The sequence below is a fragment of the Melanotaenia boesemani genome, chromosome 2, assembly GCF_017639745.1.
Source record: "Melanotaenia boesemani isolate fMelBoe1 chromosome 2, fMelBoe1.pri, whole genome shotgun sequence".
NCBI classification, from domain to species: Eukaryota; Metazoa; Chordata; class Actinopteri; order Atheriniformes; family Melanotaeniidae; genus Melanotaenia; species Melanotaenia boesemani.
The window spans coordinates 40641603-40661120 of NC_055683.1; the positions used below are offsets into that span (position 1 = coordinate 40641603).

General features: G+C 48.2%; 2 protein-coding genes across 3 annotated transcripts in view; one reads left to right on the top strand and one right to left on the bottom strand.

Annotated features, from left to right (window-relative positions):
* LOC121651305 overlaps positions 1 to 19518 on the bottom strand; it is a 543600-nt gene that overhangs the window by 85704 nt on the left and 438378 nt on the right. The gene's annotated exons all lie outside the window — the stretch shown is intronic.
* The window catches only part of zgc:158376 (uncharacterized protein LOC100101643 homolog), a 31067-nt gene that overhangs the window by 6060 nt on the left and 5489 nt on the right, over positions 1 to 19518 (top strand). Inside the window, exons 3-7 of the mRNA XM_042003420.1 lie at positions 13629 to 13772; positions 13868 to 13954; positions 16214 to 16399; positions 16533 to 16565; positions 18009 to 19234. Coding sequence (XP_041859354.1) covers positions 13629 to 13772; positions 13868 to 13954; positions 16214 to 16399; positions 16533 to 16565; positions 18009 to 19234 — 1676 coding nt within the window. The remainder of the gene's footprint in view (positions 1 to 13628; positions 13773 to 13867; positions 13955 to 16213; positions 16400 to 16532; positions 16566 to 18008; positions 19235 to 19518) is intronic.

Sequence of the window (19518 nt, forward strand, 5' to 3'; positions counted from 1 at the left end):
AGGTCATTACACAACTAGTTGATAATAGTAACAATAATAATAATCACAATAATAGTAATAATAATAATAGTAGTAGTAATAATAATAAGAGTAAGAGTAATAATAATAATAAGAACAGAAATAATAAAAAAAAAAGAAAAAAAAATATGATAATAGATATAAGTGAAACTGCTGTATTCAAGAACACGCGCAGAGAAACCTGTGTGGATATGCTGGAGAACTCGGCCACATGGCGACGCAAAGACTGTGTGGAGACGTTCAGGAAGGAGTGACCATGCAGAGTGATCATGCAGATGCCACCTCACTTGAACAGAGGCCAGAGTCAGGCCAGCGGTCCCGAGACCCAGGCCACCAGCCCCCCCGTAGGCTACAGATCCCGACCGGTCCACAGAGACGACCACTCGCCCGCCCAGGAAGGCAGCAGCAGGAGACCCCAGCAGGAGCCGCCCCGCGGACACAGGGCACCGGCCCCGGCAGGCCGAGGCCAGCAGTCCCCGACCCCCCCGGGCACCGGCCGCCCGGGACAGACGGGGCAGAGGGCCCGGGCCCAGGAGCGCAGGGACACCCCCCACCCCCACAGGCCAAGGGCCAGCACGCCACCCGGGGGACCCGGCCCGCCCAGACGGCCACCGCCAGAGGCCAGCCCCACACCCCAGCGCCCAGCCGCACACCCCGAGAACCAGTCCTGCCCCCCCCCCCAGACCAACACACACAAACACACACACTCTCCTTCCACTCCTCCATTCATCCTCCCACACATACACCATCCAACCCTTACATACTCTGTCCTCCCACACACACACACCATCCTTCCACCATCCATCCTTCCACACACACACCATCCTTCCACCATCCATCCTCCCACACACTCACCATCCTTCCACCATACACTCTCCCACACCTACCCCATCCTCCCACACACACATCATCCCTCCACCACTCATCCTCCCACACATACACCATCCTCCACCTTCACACCTCCCACACACACACACACACACCATCCTTCCACTACCCATCCTCCCACACATACATCATTCTCCTACACATACACCGTCCTCCCTCTCCTACACCAAACATCCACCTTCACGTACCCCATCCTCCCACACACACACACACCACCCCTCCATCACCCACTCTCCCAAACATACACCACTCCCCCACACACACACCATCCTCCCTCCCATACACCATCCATCCTCCTGCACACACACCATTCTTCCACCATCCATACTCCCACACACTCCCCCTCCCTGCACCATACATTCTCCCACACATACCCCATCCTCCCCCACATACATCATCCCTCCACCATTCATCCTCCCACACCCACACCACCCCCCCTCCCACACACCACACATCCACCTCCACACACCCCACCCTCCCACACACACACACCATCCCTCCACCACCCATCCCCCCACACACACACCACTCCCCCCCCCCCCACATACACACACACACACAAACAAACACCATCCCCCCACCACCATCCTCCCGCCACCCCACGCCGCGGGGGGACAGCCCCAGCCAGGAGGCGAGGAGACACGAGCCAGGCCCCCACCCCCCCCACCCCGCCCCAGTCCCCCACTCCCCACCCCCAAAACAGCACCTTCCCCCCAGGGCCAGCAGCCAAACCCCCCGGGACAGCCCGCCCACGCCCCGGGCCAACGCGACAGGCCACCCGGCCCACCCCGCCCCCGGGCCATCCATGGAGACAGGGGCGCTTGAAGACCCCATCGCCCCTCCCTCCCTCACTAGTGAGGGAATATATTATGTGCTGTTTGCAATTAAAAAAAGAGGGTTAAAATTGGGGGGCAGTAACTGCATTGAGGAGGGGGTGGGGCCACCTGAGCAGTCCCACCCACCTGACCTCGCATGTTCCACCCCCCAAAACGTGTTTGTATGTTGCAAATGTTATTTGTGCTCAGTGACTAAGTGGAATTAAAAGCTGGGAGGCATGCTGCCGCTCGGCGAAGCAACGGGGCCACTATGATGACCCCCCCTGCCCCGCCCAGCGCAACAAGCACACCCCCCACGGCCCTACCTGTGTATGTAGTGAAGAGTGGGGAGGGGAGGGGTCAGGAGATGTAGGTCCAGAGGGGGGTAAGCCTCCCCCCTGGAAGACGACCCGCCAGTGGCTTAGGGCGCCCCCGTCCCCCGCCGGCCCCGAAGGGCGTCACAGGCCCAGAGCAGGCACCCCAACCCAGGCACGCCACGAACCCCCCCAGGGGCCAGCCACCAGCCCAAGGGGCCACTTTCCTCTTTCTGAGTGGGAGGGGGGCGAGGCGAAGGAAGGGAACCCCAGGCCCCCGCCCCCAACACCCAGCCAGGGCGCCCCCCAGAGGACACGTCCTAACCCCCTGCAAACGCACACACTCCCTTTTTTTTTTTTTTTTTTTTTTCTCCCCAGCCACTCACACACACTCTCACACACCTCTATATACCAACACCTCAATACGTGCACATACCTCCACACACACACGTCACGCACATACCTATAAACACACACACCGGTGCCCACATACACACACACTCTCATACCCCTCCATACACATACACCACTACACACACACTCACATACATACCTGCATATACACACAAGCACCTCCATACATACTCACGCCTCCACCCACTCCTTCACTCCTCCACACACACCTCGACCTCCACGTGCACACACTCATATATACATACCTTCACACACACCCACATCCCACATAGACCTCCACACACACACCCGCACACTACTCACACACACACATACACGCACACACCCAGACCTTCATACACACCCACACACACATACGGCACACACGTCCCTCTACACCCACCCACACACCAGCATACCCACAGACACACACACACACACACCCACACACAAACACACCCCCACCCAGGTTCCGGGGCTGCGACCAAGCACCAGGGCACGGACCAACCCCCGGCACGGCACATCCGGACGGGCCCAGCCCCCCCCAGCAGCGGCAGACCCCCCACCCCCAGGAGCGGGGGGAGACCCGACGCCCCAGAGCCCGGGGCCCCCACCCGGCCCACCCCGGGCCCGACCGGCCACCCGGCCAGGGGCCGACGGACACCGACCCAGGCACCCCGGCAGCCACCCCCCACCGCCACGAGGCAGCCCCACCCCGGGGCCCACCCAATGCCGCCCGCCCAGACCGGAACCCCCAGCCGACCCAGCAGCGGAGCAGCCTAGATCCCCACCCAGGAGACAACCGGAGACCTGAAGCCACCAGGGACCCCCCACCCACATCCGCCCCCATCCCAGCGAAGCCGCAATCCTCCACCTACATTAAGTGATGTAGCCAGTCACAGGGGACCAGAGGGAATGAAAGTCATCTGACTGGTTCCTGGAGGAGACAGACATTGTCTCAATGCTGATGTGATCTAACAGGAGATTTCTAAACTGCTGGATAGACAAATTATTCTTATCTTTCCAGTTCACAAGAATAGTTTTCTTTGCGATGCATAAGACTGCGAGGACCAAGTTTATGGAGTGTATTCCTATGTTGGTGTCACCCAGGTCGCCCAGTAGGCAAAGTGTGGGGTTTGCAGGAAAACTAGTTTTAAACCATTTTGAGAGATCTTCACACACCTTAATCCAGAACCTTTGGACAGGTGTGCAGGACCACAGCGCATGGATGTAGCTATCAGAGGTGTTCTCAGAGCAGTGTGGGCAGATATCTGATGGTGAAAGGCCCATCCTGAACATCCTGTGTCCTGTATAATGAGTTCTATGGAGAATTTTGAATTGTATTAGTTGTATATTTGAATTCTGAGTCATTTTAAACGTGTTTAAACATATTTGCGACCATCTTTTCTGATCAAAGTTATTAGATAAATCATCTTCCCATTTTGAAGTCGGGAGAGATATCCTGTCTTCTAGCTTTGCAAGTAATCTATATATTTTTGATAATAATTTTGGAGTATTATGATTCAGGAATTCTGCTATTCTGACAGGAAGCTGCAAGTCTAACTGTACAGGGGTATACTTCTTACATATAATTGATTTTAGTTGGTGGTACTCTAAGAATTTATTGCTGTTGATTCCATACTGTGAGACAATTGTGTTGAAAGATACAAAGTTTCCATTTTCTATTATCTGTCCTAACTGTTGTATTCCTTTAGTCTTCCATTGAGTGAAGTTTATCATCTTTTTGTTCTGCAGGATGTCAGGGTTGTTCCAGATGGGTGTAAGTCTACATGGAAAGAGGGAAGATCTGGTTATCTTACAGAATTCCCACCAAGCCATTAAGGAAAAACGGATGTTAAGGCTTTTAAAGCACTTATATGGTTTAATGGTTGAGCTGATGAACGGCAGGTCAGAGATGACTAAGTCCTCACACAAAGCCTGCTCCACATCTAGCCACGGCTCATCCAGATAACTGGGTTTGAGCCACTTGGAGATGTACTGCAGCCTGTTAGCTATAAAGTAGTTATTAAAGTTTGGTAGGTCCAGTCCTCCTCTATCTTTAGTCTGCTGTAAGGTTTTAAGACTGATACGTGACGGCTTGTTTTTCCAAAGAAACTTGGATATGAAAGAGTCCAGAGATTTAAACCAACTGGTGGAGGGTTTAGTGGGTATCATTGAAAATAAATAATTAACTTTAGGTAGGATCATCATCTTAATGGTGGCAACTCTCCCCATTATTGAGATGGGTAAGCGCCTCCACCGTAAGAGATCATCTTCTATTGTTTTTAGTAGCTGAACATAGTTTAATTTTGTTAAATCTGATAATCTGGGGGAAATATTTATACCTAAATATCTAATGTTTCCTGTCTGTATTTTGATATTAGGGATGTTTTGTAGGTCACAGTTGATGGACATGGCTGTAGTCTTAGACCAGTTAATAGAATAATCAGATATTGATGAGAACTTATTAATAACCGTGATTGTCTGAGAGAGTGATGTTTGTGAGTTCTGAAGGAAGAGTAATACATCATCTGCATAAAGACTTATTTTATGTTCTATATTTTTGCCCTGGATTCCTTTAATTTCTATATTTTGTCTAATAGCAGCTGCTAACGGCTCTATGAAAATGGCAAAAAGTGAGGGGGAGAGTGGACAGCCCTGTCTGGTGCCTCTCTGTAAGCGGAAGCTTGGAGAAGTTTGATCATTGGTTTTCACACATGCATTTGGGTTATTATATAATATTTTAATCCACTCTATGAAAGAAGGTCCAAACCCAAATTTGTCTAGTGTTGCAAATAGAAACTTCCAGTTTACCCTGTCGAAGGCTTTTTCTGCATCTAGAGAAATGATTGTGGATTCTAGATTATGTAAAGTAGAGTAATCAATGAGGTTAATTAGTCTACGTGTGTTAGTAGATGAATGTCGACCTTTTATAAAACCTGTCTGGTCCGGATGTATTATAAGAGGGGTTATTTTTTCTATCCTTCTGGCAAGAGCTTTACTAATTATTTTCAGGTCTACATTTATTAAAGATATGGGACGGTAACTGGATGGAAGTGTGGGGTCTTTGCCTGGTTTTAGCAATAGTGTTATATTAGCTAAGTTCATATTTTGCGGTATTTTTTGTTTTTCCTGTATTTCTAACAACATATTATAAAATGTAGGAGCTAGCGTTGTCCAGAATTCCTTGTAAAATTCTGCTGAGTAACCATCTGGACCCGGGGCTTTATTGTTGGGCATATGTTGGAGAGCTTCGTGGAGTTCATCTACAGTAATAGGTGCATCTAAATTTATTTTATTTTCATTTTTTAGTTTTGGTAGATTAATGTTGTTTAAAAATTGTTCAATATGTTCATCTGTTGGATTAATCTGTGATTCATATAATGTTTTATAGAAGCTTCTAAACGTGTCATTTATCTTGTCTGGGTCATGGCTGATGTTTCCGTCTTGATCTTTAACAGAGGAGATTGTTGTTTTCTCCTTGTTTGTTTTTAGTTGATTTGCTAAAAACTTTCCAGATTTGTTACTGTGTTCAAAGTTCTCCAAGCGAAGTCTTTGCACTAAAAACTGTGTTTTTTTATCTATAATTTCTTTAAGCTGCAATTTAGTTTTCCTTATATTATTCATTGTGTGCTCTTCGGGGGAAATGCGGTAAGCCTCCTCCAATGATTTAATCCTGAGTTCTAATTCTAAAACTCTTGCTGTTTCCTTCTTCTTCTTATGTGAGGAGAAGGAAATTATTTTCCCTCGCATTACTGCTTTTCCTGCTTCCCATAGGAGACACGCTGAAGTTTCAGGCATGTCATTTTTCTCTATATAAATTGACCATTCTTTTTTAAAATAATCAATGAACTCAGGATCTTTCAATAAAGAGGTGTTGAATCTCCAGCTTTTACCAATCGGTTTATTATTTTTGTTTCTCAGAGTGAATGAAACTGGTGCGTGATCGCTAATGCTGATTGGATGTATCTGAGTCTCTGAAATGTCGCCCATTAGTGAGTTACTATTTAATATATAATCTATTCTAGAGAAGGAGTGGTGAACTGAAGAGAAGAAGGTGTATTCTCTTAGTTTAGGATGGTGAGAGCGCCAAGCATCGCAAAGACCAAAATCCTTCATGTACTGTTTGATAGTTTCTGACGACTGCCAGACTCGATGACTACCTGATGTGCTGCAGCGATCTTGTTCAGTCAAGACTACATTAAAATCACCAGCTAGCACTATTCTGTTATCTGAATAATTCTGGAGTGTAGCAAACAGGGAGTGGAAAAAGGAGGGATCATCTGCATTGGGGCCGTACACATTGGTAATACATAATTTGATATTACAAATAGATAATAAAGTTATCAGAAATCTGCCTTCCGGATCCGCTACTGTGCTATCTATGTCAAAATTTAGTCTCTTATTAATAAGAGTAGCTACTCCTCTTTGCCTAGAATTGTAACAAGCTGAGTAAACATGAGGAAACTGAGCTGTTTGAAGAAGATCTATGGTTGAGTTTGTTAAATGAGTCTCTTGTAGTAAGACAATGTCAGCCTGCAGCTCCTGTAATTTATTAAAGATCTTCAACCTCTTCTCCCTGGAACCGGCTCCATGTACATTCCAACAGACGATTTTTAACATGGTTATTGTGAACGGTTTAATGCTTCATGCGTGTTACTGACGCGTGTGTCTTTGTGCGCCCCTCTTGCGTGTTCGCGCGTGTTTGCATGCAGCCTGATTGCGCGCGTTTGTCCGTATGTTAAATGTCCGTATATGTACCTTAATGCGTGTTCTCTCATACATAAAACGCGAGTGTTTATATTTATCATGTATGGTGCGGCTGTGCGTCCTGACGGTTTTTCGACCGGCCGCGTGCGCTGCTGATATTACGAGCTGGATTACAATTAACAGTGAAAGCGTGAAAGATAGTGAAAAGTGAGAAAAGTATTTGTGTGAAATATAAAAACAAAACAGAAAAAAATACATCGATCTAGGTGTCGAGGCTGTGGTGAGACGAGCAGTGTGTTCTACTGTCAGTGATCTATAATGGCGAGTTAAGAGTGATCATTTGGAGAGATTGACATACAGCACCTGGGATCAGAAGAGCCACGGAGTGACGTCCGGGTCGCGGTACAGTTGTCCATTAATAAACAGTTTATCCACCGCGATGACAGCGCGAGCGCCATTAGCCATAGATTTCCTTCTGATGGGAAACAGGACTCTCCGTCGGTCCAGAATCTCTCTCGGATATTGGTCGTTTACTCCGAAGTTGGTCCCCTTCAGTTCGCGGCCCTGGTTCTTCACCTGCTCCTTCTGTTTGAAGCTGACGAACTTCGCTACGATGGGTCTTGGTCTGCTGGACCCGGGTTTCCTCCCGCCGAGCCGATGGACTCTGTGAAAGGAGATGTTTTTCACCGTTTCCTCCTGGAGCTTCAGGTGGGTTTTGATGAAGTTTTTCACCGTGGTCTCGGGGTCCTCCTCCGTCTGCTCTGGAATCCCTGCAAATACCAGGTTCTCTCTCATGCTCCGCGCCTGCAGATCGATCACCGTTTCCTTAATCTTCTTATTTTCATCTGAGAGACGGGTCAAGCCCTCGGTGAGGGATTTTACTGTCTCTCTGAGACCGGCATTTTCTGCAGCCAGACTTTCCACCTGCTTCTGGCTGAATTCTAATGATTCACGTAGCGCCTGGAACTCTTTGTGGAGAATTTCTACCAGACTCAAACGCGCATCAAAACTACTGAGTTTCTTATCTATGGAGATCAGAACATCTGTTGAGTCGTTCCCCGGTGGTGAAATAGCTCCAGGTGAATCCTCATTTCGCTGTCTCTTGGATTTAGATGAGGTGGAGGGGGTGGAGGTGTTGTTTGGTTTCCCCATGACGATTCTGTCGTAACAACGATCTATAAAATCTGTCAGGCTGGCCAAATCCTCCCCGCTGTGCTCCAGAGTGTACCTTTTAAAGACACTATAGTCCTACTTTAAAGAATATTTTTTGATTAAGTTGGCACAAAATACAATCGAATGAAAGTAGAAATGTTTGGGCGCGCCTAGTTTGAATCTGCCGTCTCCCCCGGAACTACGTCACCTACAGCATTAGCGTCACTTACCTGCCACCAGCGACACCTACCTGCCTCTCCTCTTCAGAACAATCTGTGTTTTGTTTTTTAATTCAGAGTCTGGAACATTTTTAAATATTTCCTCCACACTCTTCATTAACAGACGTTACTGTGACGGTAAACCAGCAGGATCCTCCAGCAGCAGCTTCTACGTTTCATTTCCAGCCTGGTCATGAAACAGAGCTGAACGTCGTCTGAATGCAGCTGCTGCTGCTGCGAGAAGACCAAGCCTCGTATGAGAGGGTCTGACCAGCACCGCTCCTCGTTGGGAAGATAAACTCCCTTCATTCACCTCCGTCTCCAATAACACCAGAAAACTCGCTAGAGGGTCTGAAAACTCGCTAAATACAGCCACAAAGTCTCTAAATACAGCCACAAAGTCGCTAAATACAACCACAAAGTCGCTAAATACAGCCACAAAGTCTCTGAATACATCCACAAAGTCGCTAAATACAACCACAAAGTCGCTAAATACAGCCACAAAGTCGCTAAATACAACCACAAAGTCGCTAAATACAGCCACAAAGTCTCTAAATACAGCCACAAAGTCTCTAAATACAGCCACAAAGTCGCTAAATACAGCCACAAAGTCGCTAAATACAACCACAAAGTCGCTAAATACAGCCACAAAGTCTCTAAATACAGCCACAAAGTCGCTACATACAGCCACAAAGTCGCTAAATACAACCACAAAGTCGCTAAATACAACCACAAAGTCGCTAAATACAGCCACAAAGTCTCTAAATACAGCCACAAAGTCGCTACATACAGCCACAAAGTCGCTACATACAGCCACAAAGTCGCTAAATACAACCACAAAGTCGCTAAATACAGCCACAAAGTCGCTAAATACAGCCACAAAGTCGCTACATACAGCCACAAAGTCGCTAAATACAACCACAAAGTCGCTAAATACAACCACAAAGTCTCTAAATACAGCCACAAAGTCGCTAAATACAGCCACAAAGTCTCTAAATACAGCCACAAAGTTTCTAAATACAGCCACAAAGTCGCTAAATACAGCCACAAAGTCTCTAAATACAGCCACAAAGTCGCTAAATACAACCACAAAGTCGCTAAATACAGCCACAAAGTCTCTAAATACAGCCACAAAGTCTCTAAATACAGCCACAAAGTTTCTAAATACAGCCACAAAGTCGCTAAATACAGCCACAAAGTCGCTAAATACAACCACAAAGTCGCTAAATACAACCACAAAGTCTCTAAATACAACCACAAAGTCGCTAAATACAGCCACAAAGTCTCTAAATACAGCCACAAATTCTCTAAATACAACCACAAAGTCTCTAAATACAGCCACAAAGTCTCTAAATACAGCCACAAAGTCTCTAAATACAGCCACAAAGTCTCTAAATACAGCCACAAAGTCGCTAAATACAGCCACAAAGTCTCTAAATACAGCCACAAAGTCGCTAAATACAGCCACAAAGTCTCTAAATACAACCACAAAGTCTCTAAATACAACCACAAAGTCGCTAAATACAGCCACAAAGTCGCTAAATACAGCCACAAAGTCTCTAAATACAGCCACAAAGTCTCTAAATACAGCCACAAAGTCTCTAAATACAGCCACAAAGTCGCTAAATACAACCACAAAGTCGCTAAATACAGCCACAAAGTCGCTAAATACAGCCACAAAGTCTCTAAATACAGCCACAAAGTCTCTAAATACAGCCACAAAGTCTCTAAATACAGCCACAAAGTCGCTAAATACAGCCACAAAGTCGCTACGCTGGCAACACTGAGGAATAATAAATTCCCCCAAGACCCCCCTCTTTCCACACATCGGCCAATCACGGAGCTCGTTCGTCCCCGCTCACACAAACATTGGCTGTCGTCTTCTTCGTTGGTGTTCGTCTCCTTTTCTCGTATTGAAGTTGGTTTGAAGCAAACAAGCAGCTGATCTGTTTTTACTGTGAACTACTGGTCTGAAGAGGGAGCAGAAGTTTGTTAGAGACCAAATAAATTCAGTTAGAACTCCTACAAGAAAAAGACCGGCTAATGTATCGTCGCTATCGTAGAGTAGATGAAGAATTCAGTCTCACGTTTTAGTCTTAAAATGCCACCGTTTGGTCGCAGTCTGGAGCGCTGGGATTAATGAGTGTGGGGCTTATATAGAGGAAGGGTGGATTCTCCCTAATACCGGCCCACGTATTCTTCTCCAGCGCTTCGTCCAGGTCCAGCTCCCGTGTATAATTACTTTTGGGACTGGAAGTAGAATTTAAAGATTTGAATGGAACTGAAGGTGCAAAGAGGTAACTGGACAGGATTGGACTGCAAAGCCAGAAGCTTCCAGGCTAAATGTTTTCCAAACAGAATAAATCTTTGATTGCTCAACCATAAAGGTGGCGTGTGGGATATTACTTGGAGGTGTTGCTGTCTCCGTTATGGCTGGTAGGGAAACCAGAGTGGTTTCTACTAGGGCTGGGCCGACACCGATACAGCATCGGAAATACTCGCCAATCCTACCACAAGTAAGGTTCGGCTTCGGCTAGTAGTTCTGTCTAAACGCCATCCGTTACCACGGAAACAGGATCATAATTCCTTGTTTCCTGCCCAGCGCAACCACACAGACACAGGACGTTACGCAGTCTTGCGTGGCGTCGTTTTGAGCTGGTAGGCGGAGAAGAGCTGCACGCGAGTCGCTGCTGTGCTAACGTTTAGCATTAGCGGCATGTGAGGAATTTGGTGTCTCATGAGAAAATCCCGCCCGCTGAACAGCAACATGCCTCATATGCAGGGCTGAAGGTTCCAGAGGCGACATGAACGCTTGAGAGACTTGATAAAAGCATTTTGGTTGGAATCACGTGAAGGAGCTCGAATTTGTTGCTTTAAAGGAACCACGCAACAACAAACGCTGGCAAATGCTTTAAAAAACACGAAGAATCTGCAGCAGGAAGCCAGAAAGCCACCGTAATAACAAACGTCTTACAATTTATTTTCCTGGATTAACAGCCAGTATCGAATCCTTACTCGGTGTCGGCAGATACCTAAACCCCAGGTACCGGTATCGTACAGAACAAATGTCGTCGTAACATCCCTGATGTCAGCCCACACCGGGCGATCCTCAGCTTGGTAACGACGTGTCCAGTAGGACAAACAGTACAAATTGGTGGCCCGGTAATAGAGGTGGAAGTTAGGGAGTGCCGGTCCACCCTCTGGTTTTGGTTTTTGTAATGTTCTTTACGTAACTTTGGCTGTTTGCCTTTCCAGACATACGACAGAATGACAGTTTAAAAAATAAATAAATAAATAAGGAATAAGCACAGGCAAACATTGGAAGTGCAAACATTTGTTAGAGTGGTGAGAAAACGAGAGCAGCTGGGTCTGTTTGAGTAGTTTCTCTAAGTTGTGTTGCCTTAGTTCTGCAGAGCTGTATGTAACAGCGATTCCAAGATAATTACCACAATCTTTGTCAAGTTCAGACTGGGTTCCAAGTCTCTGAATTACTGTGATGTCCGTGTTAAGGCATCGTAGGGGTTTAACCCAGATATGTCTCCACAACGCTGTAAAAGATTAGGAGCATGAGGAATTGTGGTTTCTACTCTGGACACAAACAGAAGGAGATCGTCTGCATAAAGCAGCATTTTACGCTCCATGTTGCCTCCAACAGTCCCTGGAAGAGAAGCGCTAGGTCTAACAGCTGTAGCTGAAGGACGGCCGTCGGTGTTCCACAGTGTTTCACCAGTTTTTATTTAGAGTCCCGATCTGCATCTGGTTCTGTTGGAATCTTTAAACTTGATCATGTTTTAATACTGTCTTTCCCCACACTGGAACTTTAATTCTTGCATTTTATCTTTTTTATTTTAGCCTTTTCTTTGTTTCTTTGTTTCTTTTGTTAATATTATTGCTTTTAATCTTTGTTTTTTTAATGCACTTGTAGTATAGCTGTCTGCACTCTGCTGTAATGTCTTATGTAAAGCACTTGTACATGTACATGGAATGTGCTGTACAAATAAATGTGCCTCATCTTGCCTTGTAAATGGTTCAGAGGACGGTTATTAGTAGAGACCATAGCTGAAGGAGAAGCAAACAAAAGTTTAACCCAAGAGATAAAAGTTGCTCCAAAACCAAATTATGTGACAATGTCGGAAAGATAGTCCGAGTCAGCGCTACCAAACGTCCAGAGAGGAGACATATAACATTAAAGAGGCATCCAACATTAACGGGACATAACTGTCCTCTCGCCGACGGTGGGACAGGACTGTCCTCTTGCCGATGGTGGGACAGGACTGTCCTCATGCCACAGTTGGAACGGGACTGTCCACACACCGAGACGGGGTCTGAACCCTGAGTTCAGACCAGATAAATGTCCTGTCTGTCTGTCTTTATCTTCTGAAGCTGGATTCATTTCTGGATTCTTCTAAAAGCATCGGTGCTGAGCCGGAGTCCAGCAGGAGATGATGTTGGGTTTCCATGGCAACCAGAGATGGTTGAGATTTGATCCACTGTCATGGTTTCACTGATTTAACACACAGAAGTTCTGCTGCTGGTGGAGATTTGTGTTTGTGTTTTGGGTGGAGGGGAGATTGAGGTGGGGTTTAATTTTAGAGGATGAGGATGGAGGAAGGCTGCAGGAGATGGGAGGAAGAGGAGGATGAAGGACAGATGTCCTCTGGTGGAGCTCATTTCTTCTTTTACTGACACAGCAACTTTCCCCCTGTCTGACCCCCTGTCCTCCTGTATGTCCCCCCTGTCTGTCCTGGCCTGTCTGACCGCTGTATGTCCCCCCTGTCTGTCCTGGCCTGTCTGACCGCTGTATGTCCCCCCTGTCTGTCCTGGCCTGTCTGACCGCTGTATGTCCCCCCTGTCTGTCCTGGCCTGTCTGACCGCTGTATGTCCCCCCTGTCTGTCCTGGCCTGTCTGACCGCTATATGTCCCCCCTGTCTGTCCTGGCCTGTCTGACCACTGTATGTCCCCCCTGTCTGTCCTGGCCTGTCTGACCGCTATATGTCCCCCCTGTCTGTCCTGGCCTGTCTGACCGCTATATGTCCCCCCTGTCTGTCCTGGCCTGTCTGACCACTGTATGTCCCCCCTGTCTGTCCTGGCCTGTCTGACCACTGTATGTCTCCGTACAGCCGGTGTTGCCTCACACGGCGGTGTGTTTTGCATGTGGCGAGGCGGGGAAGGAGGACACGGTGGACTCTGAGGAGGAGAAGTTCAGCCTGTCCCTGATGGAGTGCACCATCTGCAACGAGATCATCCACCCCAGCTGTCTGAAGGTCAGTCAGCTGATCCGGAACTGCTGGAGGACCAGACTGGATCCAGCATGCTGTCCTGCTTTGAATAACCTTTATTGATGCCATTTCCTCCTCAGATGGGCAAAGCTGAAGGAATCATCAACGATGAGATCCCAAACTGCTGGGAGTGTCCCAAGTGCCACAAAGAGGGCAAAACCAGTAAGGTGAGTCCCACCAGTCTGAGGGGAGCTTTTCCATTTCCATGATGAGATTCCGTCTCAGGGTTCTCCGGGTCCGGATCAGTCCAGATTATTTATCTGTTCTGGTTTTTTTCTCAGAAACCTCATAGAAAAGGGGGACGTCCCTCCATCATGTGTCTTCGGTTTTCCTGAATACCCTGAAAACCGAGCAGGAACCAGGAAAAAGTTTCAGGATTTACATTTTAGAACCAAGTTCAGGTTTTTATTAAGAGCCTGATCTCTGCTTGCTGTGGAGCAATGTTTCCCCCATGGTCAGATCCAAATTAACCCATTTCCCAGGAAACAGATAGAAAAGAAACTATTTACTTAACCAGTTAGTTAGTTTACTATTTAACATATTTAAATAGGCGGCAGCGGCTCAGGTGGTAGAGCCGGTCGTCCAGTAACTGAAAGGGTAACAGTTAGATTCCCACTCCCCCAGTCATCTGTCATCGTGTCCTTGGGCAAGACACTTCATCCTCCTTGCCTCCAGTGTCGGCATCGCTGCTGTATGAATGTTGGGTGGTGGTCGGAGAGGCCGTAGACTCTGATTGGCTGCCACGTTTCCGGCAGTCTGTTCCAGATCAGCTGTGACACGTAGCTTAGCATCACCTACACACGTAGCTTAGCATCACCTACACACGTAGCTTAGCATCACCTACACATGTAGCTTAGTATCACCTACACACGTAGCTTAGCATCACCTACACACGTAGCTTAGCATCACACCTACACACGTAGCTTAGCATCACCTACACATAGCGTAGCATCACCTACACACGTAGGTTAGCATCACCTACACATAGCTTAGCATCACCTACACATAGCTTAGTATCACCTACACACGTAGCTTAGCATCACCTACACGTAGCTTAGCATCACCTACACATGTAGCTTAGCATCACCTACACATAGCTTAGCATCACCTACACACGTAGCTTAGCATCACCTACACGTAGCTTAGCATCAGCAGGTAGGAGAGAGGAGTGGATGAGTAATGGATACCATGTAAAAGTGCTATATAAATCTGATTTATTATTATTTAATAACACATTTTCATAGCCCACATGTGTCAAACTCTGGCCCGTGAATTAATTATTTCTGGCCCGCTTGAATCATATCTGATCACTATCAGTGTCCCCTATCAGAAGTCCCACAATGCACTGCCAGCACATTGGCACATCAATCACATGACAGGAAGCTAAGGATCCACACGGTAGAACAGTTATTACCCTTTAGATGCCAGAGTTTTTAAAGTTTTTAATGGAAACTGAGAGAAAAAATGTTGAACATGAGAGTTTATGGCGGCAGTAAAATTACTCATCTAAAATCATGTCTTCAGGTTTGCAGCTGTATTTTTCACTATGAACTAGGGTCTGGGTGAATACTTGATTCTGTCTGGCTGGAGGGTGTCCATTAAAACGTGATAATGGACACCTATGAAAGAAGTTCCGGCCAAGTAGCCTTGTTGCTGTAAATTATTGCGCTGACTAAACGTAGTTGGTAACCGTGGCAACAGAAACTCAGACGCCGGGCTGCAGACGCGCCAGATCAGAGCCGCCTGCAGCCTTATTGAACGATGTAGGAAACGATCTGTGGACTGTGCCGGAAACAAAATGTTGCATCATCCTCTGGATACGAACCAGCTGTAAGAGCTGCACACGCCCTCTGAAATGTGTGTGTCACGTAACATAACGTTAACCAATCATCTCCCTTCCCTCCACTGATCAGGTCTAATACAACAGCTGACCGACCAAGCTGCAGGCTCTGTGTCAGAGCCGGGTACCTTGGCAACACGTCACAACCAAATAGTCCACTCACTTCTTGTGAAAAACGTACGATTTTACCGGTAAAAAGCAACATTAACGCATTAATAATTTATTTAATATTTTTTTCTTTCGTAAGAAGGTATAATGGTATAAGCGGGATAATGCCTGACGAGGTGTCCATTATCATAAATAATGAATGACGCAGGCCATCTCTAAACCTCAACGCAGCTAGCAAGGCTCTGAAGGTCCCGGCAGTGAAGGTGCAACGTCGACATCTAAAGTCTCGTGTCGTCTTCCGGTCCAGCCTTGCCCCGGTGCCGGCTAATCCCGGGTTGAATGATTACATTTTTAAATGAAGGATTTTCCGAGTTCTAAACCGGATCCTGTCTGATGAAGCTGCGATGATGATGTCTCTGAGTTCAAAGGTCCGATGGATCGGCACAGTTCCCAGAACTAACCTTGGAACTGTTCCCAGGACCAGGCGGACGGCTCCGGGAAGCGCAGGCTGGATAACGGGGAAGTGGGCCGCTGGAAGCTCACCGACGATCCCCCTCCTAAAAAGAAAGCCCCTCCCTCTGTGGAGGAGGGGGGCAGGGCGGAGGGGGTGCACAAGAGGAAGAAGGAGAAGGAGCAGCCTCCGGACAGCGGCCCCAAGAAGAAGGTGAGCTCGGTCCGGTCATCCTGGTCTGTGCTGATGATGTCATCAGTGATGTAATCAGTGACGTCATGGTTGACCCAGAAGTGGTGTGTATGTTGGTGTGAGCAGCTCTGACTGTGTGTCTGTTGTTCCTCAGATGAAAGGAGCTCACGAGAAACGGCTCAAAAAGGTAAGAAGTCCTCGCCATCAGCTGGTGCTGGGACCTGATCACATGTATTGATCTGTGTTCAGTTTACCTGTGTTTGTGGTTTCAGTATTCAACTAGAATCCAGAACTAAAGAGGATCTGGTCCTCTGTAACCTCTGGTCTTTCTCACTGACCTCATTTTTCCTCCAAAACATATTTTACTTCTCAGCTTTTCTCAATGAACGACATTAAAATGATTAATAGGTGTTTTCCAGACAGTCTCTGCTGGTCTTCCTTCGTCCTCCGTTTTCTGAATTCGGAAGTCAGAATAACCGAATATTTTTCATTAGATTCAGGAAAGACCAAATTTATATTATAAGTTATATTAAAAGAAAAACTGAGTTAAAAGAATCTCATTTCAGAAAAACCAAATATATATTTTTAAATTAAATACTTATTAATTGGAAAACAACTTTTTTGGGAAAAATCTAATTACAGGAACATGATGTAAGAATAATGGTGGAACCGTGTATCATTCTAACGTGTCGTCCATTCCAGCGTCTCACCTTCTCAAACACGTTTTGCAACAACGGTAGCTGCTGTGTGTCAAAAAGCCTCGGCAACATGATGAAAGCACGACATCCCATAGTTACTTGTTCACTCTGTTACAAACAAAGAACAACAACTCTATTCACCACTGTCCCTTCGCGGTACCAACGACCGTACTTCCTCCCCTTCGCGGTACCAACGACCGTACTTCCTCCCCTTCGCGGTACGAGCGACCGTACTTCCTCCCCTTCGCGGTACCAACGACCGTACTTCCTCCCCTTTGCGGTACCAACGACCGTACTTCCTCCCCTTTGCGGTACCAACGACCGTACTTCCTCCCCTTTGGGGTACCAACGACCGTACTTCCTCCCCTTTGGGGTACCAACGACCGTACTTCCTCCCCTTTGGGGTACCAACGACCGTACTTCCTCCCCTTTGGGGTACCAACGACCGTACTTCCTCCCCTTTGGGGTACCAACGACCGTACTTCCTCCCCTTCGCGGTACCAGCAACCGTACTTCCTCCCTTTCGCGGTACCAGCGACCGTACTTGCTGCCCTTCACGCCATGTTTCTTCTTTGTTTTTGTTAGATGCGTTTGATGTTTGACTTGGAGGACTAGGTTGTGAGACCGAATCGTAGTGTGTGTGTTCTGGTCTGTGTTCTGTCTGGTTTTTATCTTCGTGTGTCGGGTCTCTAACACAAAAAAATCTCAGATTCTGATTTAGAAAATCCTTGTTTCCTTGATTTTAAATCATAAAAACAGAGTTTCTGCTGAAAGTCTTAAGGCCTGAGACAGATTAGGACAGAATTCTAAGATGGACGGAGACATTAAGACAGAATTCCGAGACGGACGGAGACAGATTAGGACAGACGGGTGGGGCTCAAGTCGCCATCTCTTGTTTTTCATTGAAAATGTTTTTTCTTGTTTTTCTTCAGAAACCCAAACAAGAGGCGGGGGAGTCGAATGGCCCCACTTCGTCCTCTGGAGGAGTAGCAGGAGGACTGCAGGGCTCCTCGGGTTCCTCCTCTTCCTCTCAGTCAGGAGGAGGTGCTGGAGGTGGGGGCATGGGGGGAATGTCCAGTGCCGACCAGCGTTCCCATCACAGGGAGAAACTGGAGCAGTTTAAGAGGATGTGTCTCTTGGAACGCCGTGCTGACTCCTCCTCCTCCTCTTCCTCCAGCTCGGAGTCCGACTCTGAGTCCGACTCCGACGACTCCCTCAGGGGGGAGCAGGGGGGAGGCTCCTCGCCCTCATCCTCCTCCCCAGCCCCGCCCCCTCCTGTCGGCTACGGCAACAGCAGCGGGAGCCGAGCGGAGAGGGAGAGGAGGCGCAGGGAGAGGGAGCGGCGTCTGGCCGAGCTGGGCTTTAGTGCCAGCGAGGAGTCGGAGGGGGAGACAGGGAGGGGGGAGGACGAGGAAGAGGAGCAGGCAGGGGGAGCAGGGGACAAGGCCAGGCGGAGAGGGGGGGGAGACGTATCCTCACGAGGACGGAAGGGAGGCTTGATGGATGCGGAGGAGGAGGACACGCCCACTGGGGACAGGACCAGGAAAAACTCCTCCTCTCTACCCCCGCCCTCACCCCTCTCCTCGAATCAGATGCCTCCATCCTCACAGCATGACTGCTTCACGGCAAAGCAGCGTAGCAACGGGCAGGAGGCGCGCAACGGACGGACTCGGGGAGGGGCCGGGGGCAGGGAGGCTGGGGAGAAGGAGAACGCCAGCGGCGTTCTGACGAATCACAGACATGTTGGAGGGGGCGGGGCTAAAGGTAGCGGGAGCCGCAGCAGCAAGAGTCGTAGTAAGAACCAGACATCCAAGAACGCCGCCTCCTCTATTCCCACCTCCAACGGGGGAGGGGGGGCAGGCAGCGGACTCATGATGTCGGCCATGGCGGCGTCCCCCTGCTCGCAGCCCTCCCGCCTCGCCCCGCGCTCCCAGATGATGAAGCGCAGTCCACCAGCCGTGCCATCGCCACCTCGACCTGTCCAGATGGAGAGACACCTGGTGAGACCACCGCCCACCTGCCCAGAGCCCAGCTGTCTGCCACTGGACTGTGGCTCCGCCCACATTGTGACCCGGGACGTCTGGCTGAGAGTCTTTACCTTCCTGAGCCAAAGGGAGCTCTGCGTCTGCATGAGGGTGTGTCGCACCTGGAGCCGATGGTCAGTCACCTGGAAACCTGGGATACAGGGAGTGGGCAGAGCCAGGAGGAGAGAAATGATGGGCAGGAAAGCTGGGAGGAGGGAAGAAAGGCAGGGCAGGAGGAAGGAACAAAGGCAGGGAGGAAAGAAGAAAGAAGGGAACAAAAAGGGGGCCGGGGCATGAAAGAGGGAACTAGGAGATGAAGGAGGAAACTAGGACACGAACGAGGAAACTAGGAAATAAAGGAGGGGAGCTAGGACATGAAGTGATAACTAGGACACGGAGGAAGAAACTAGGAAATGAG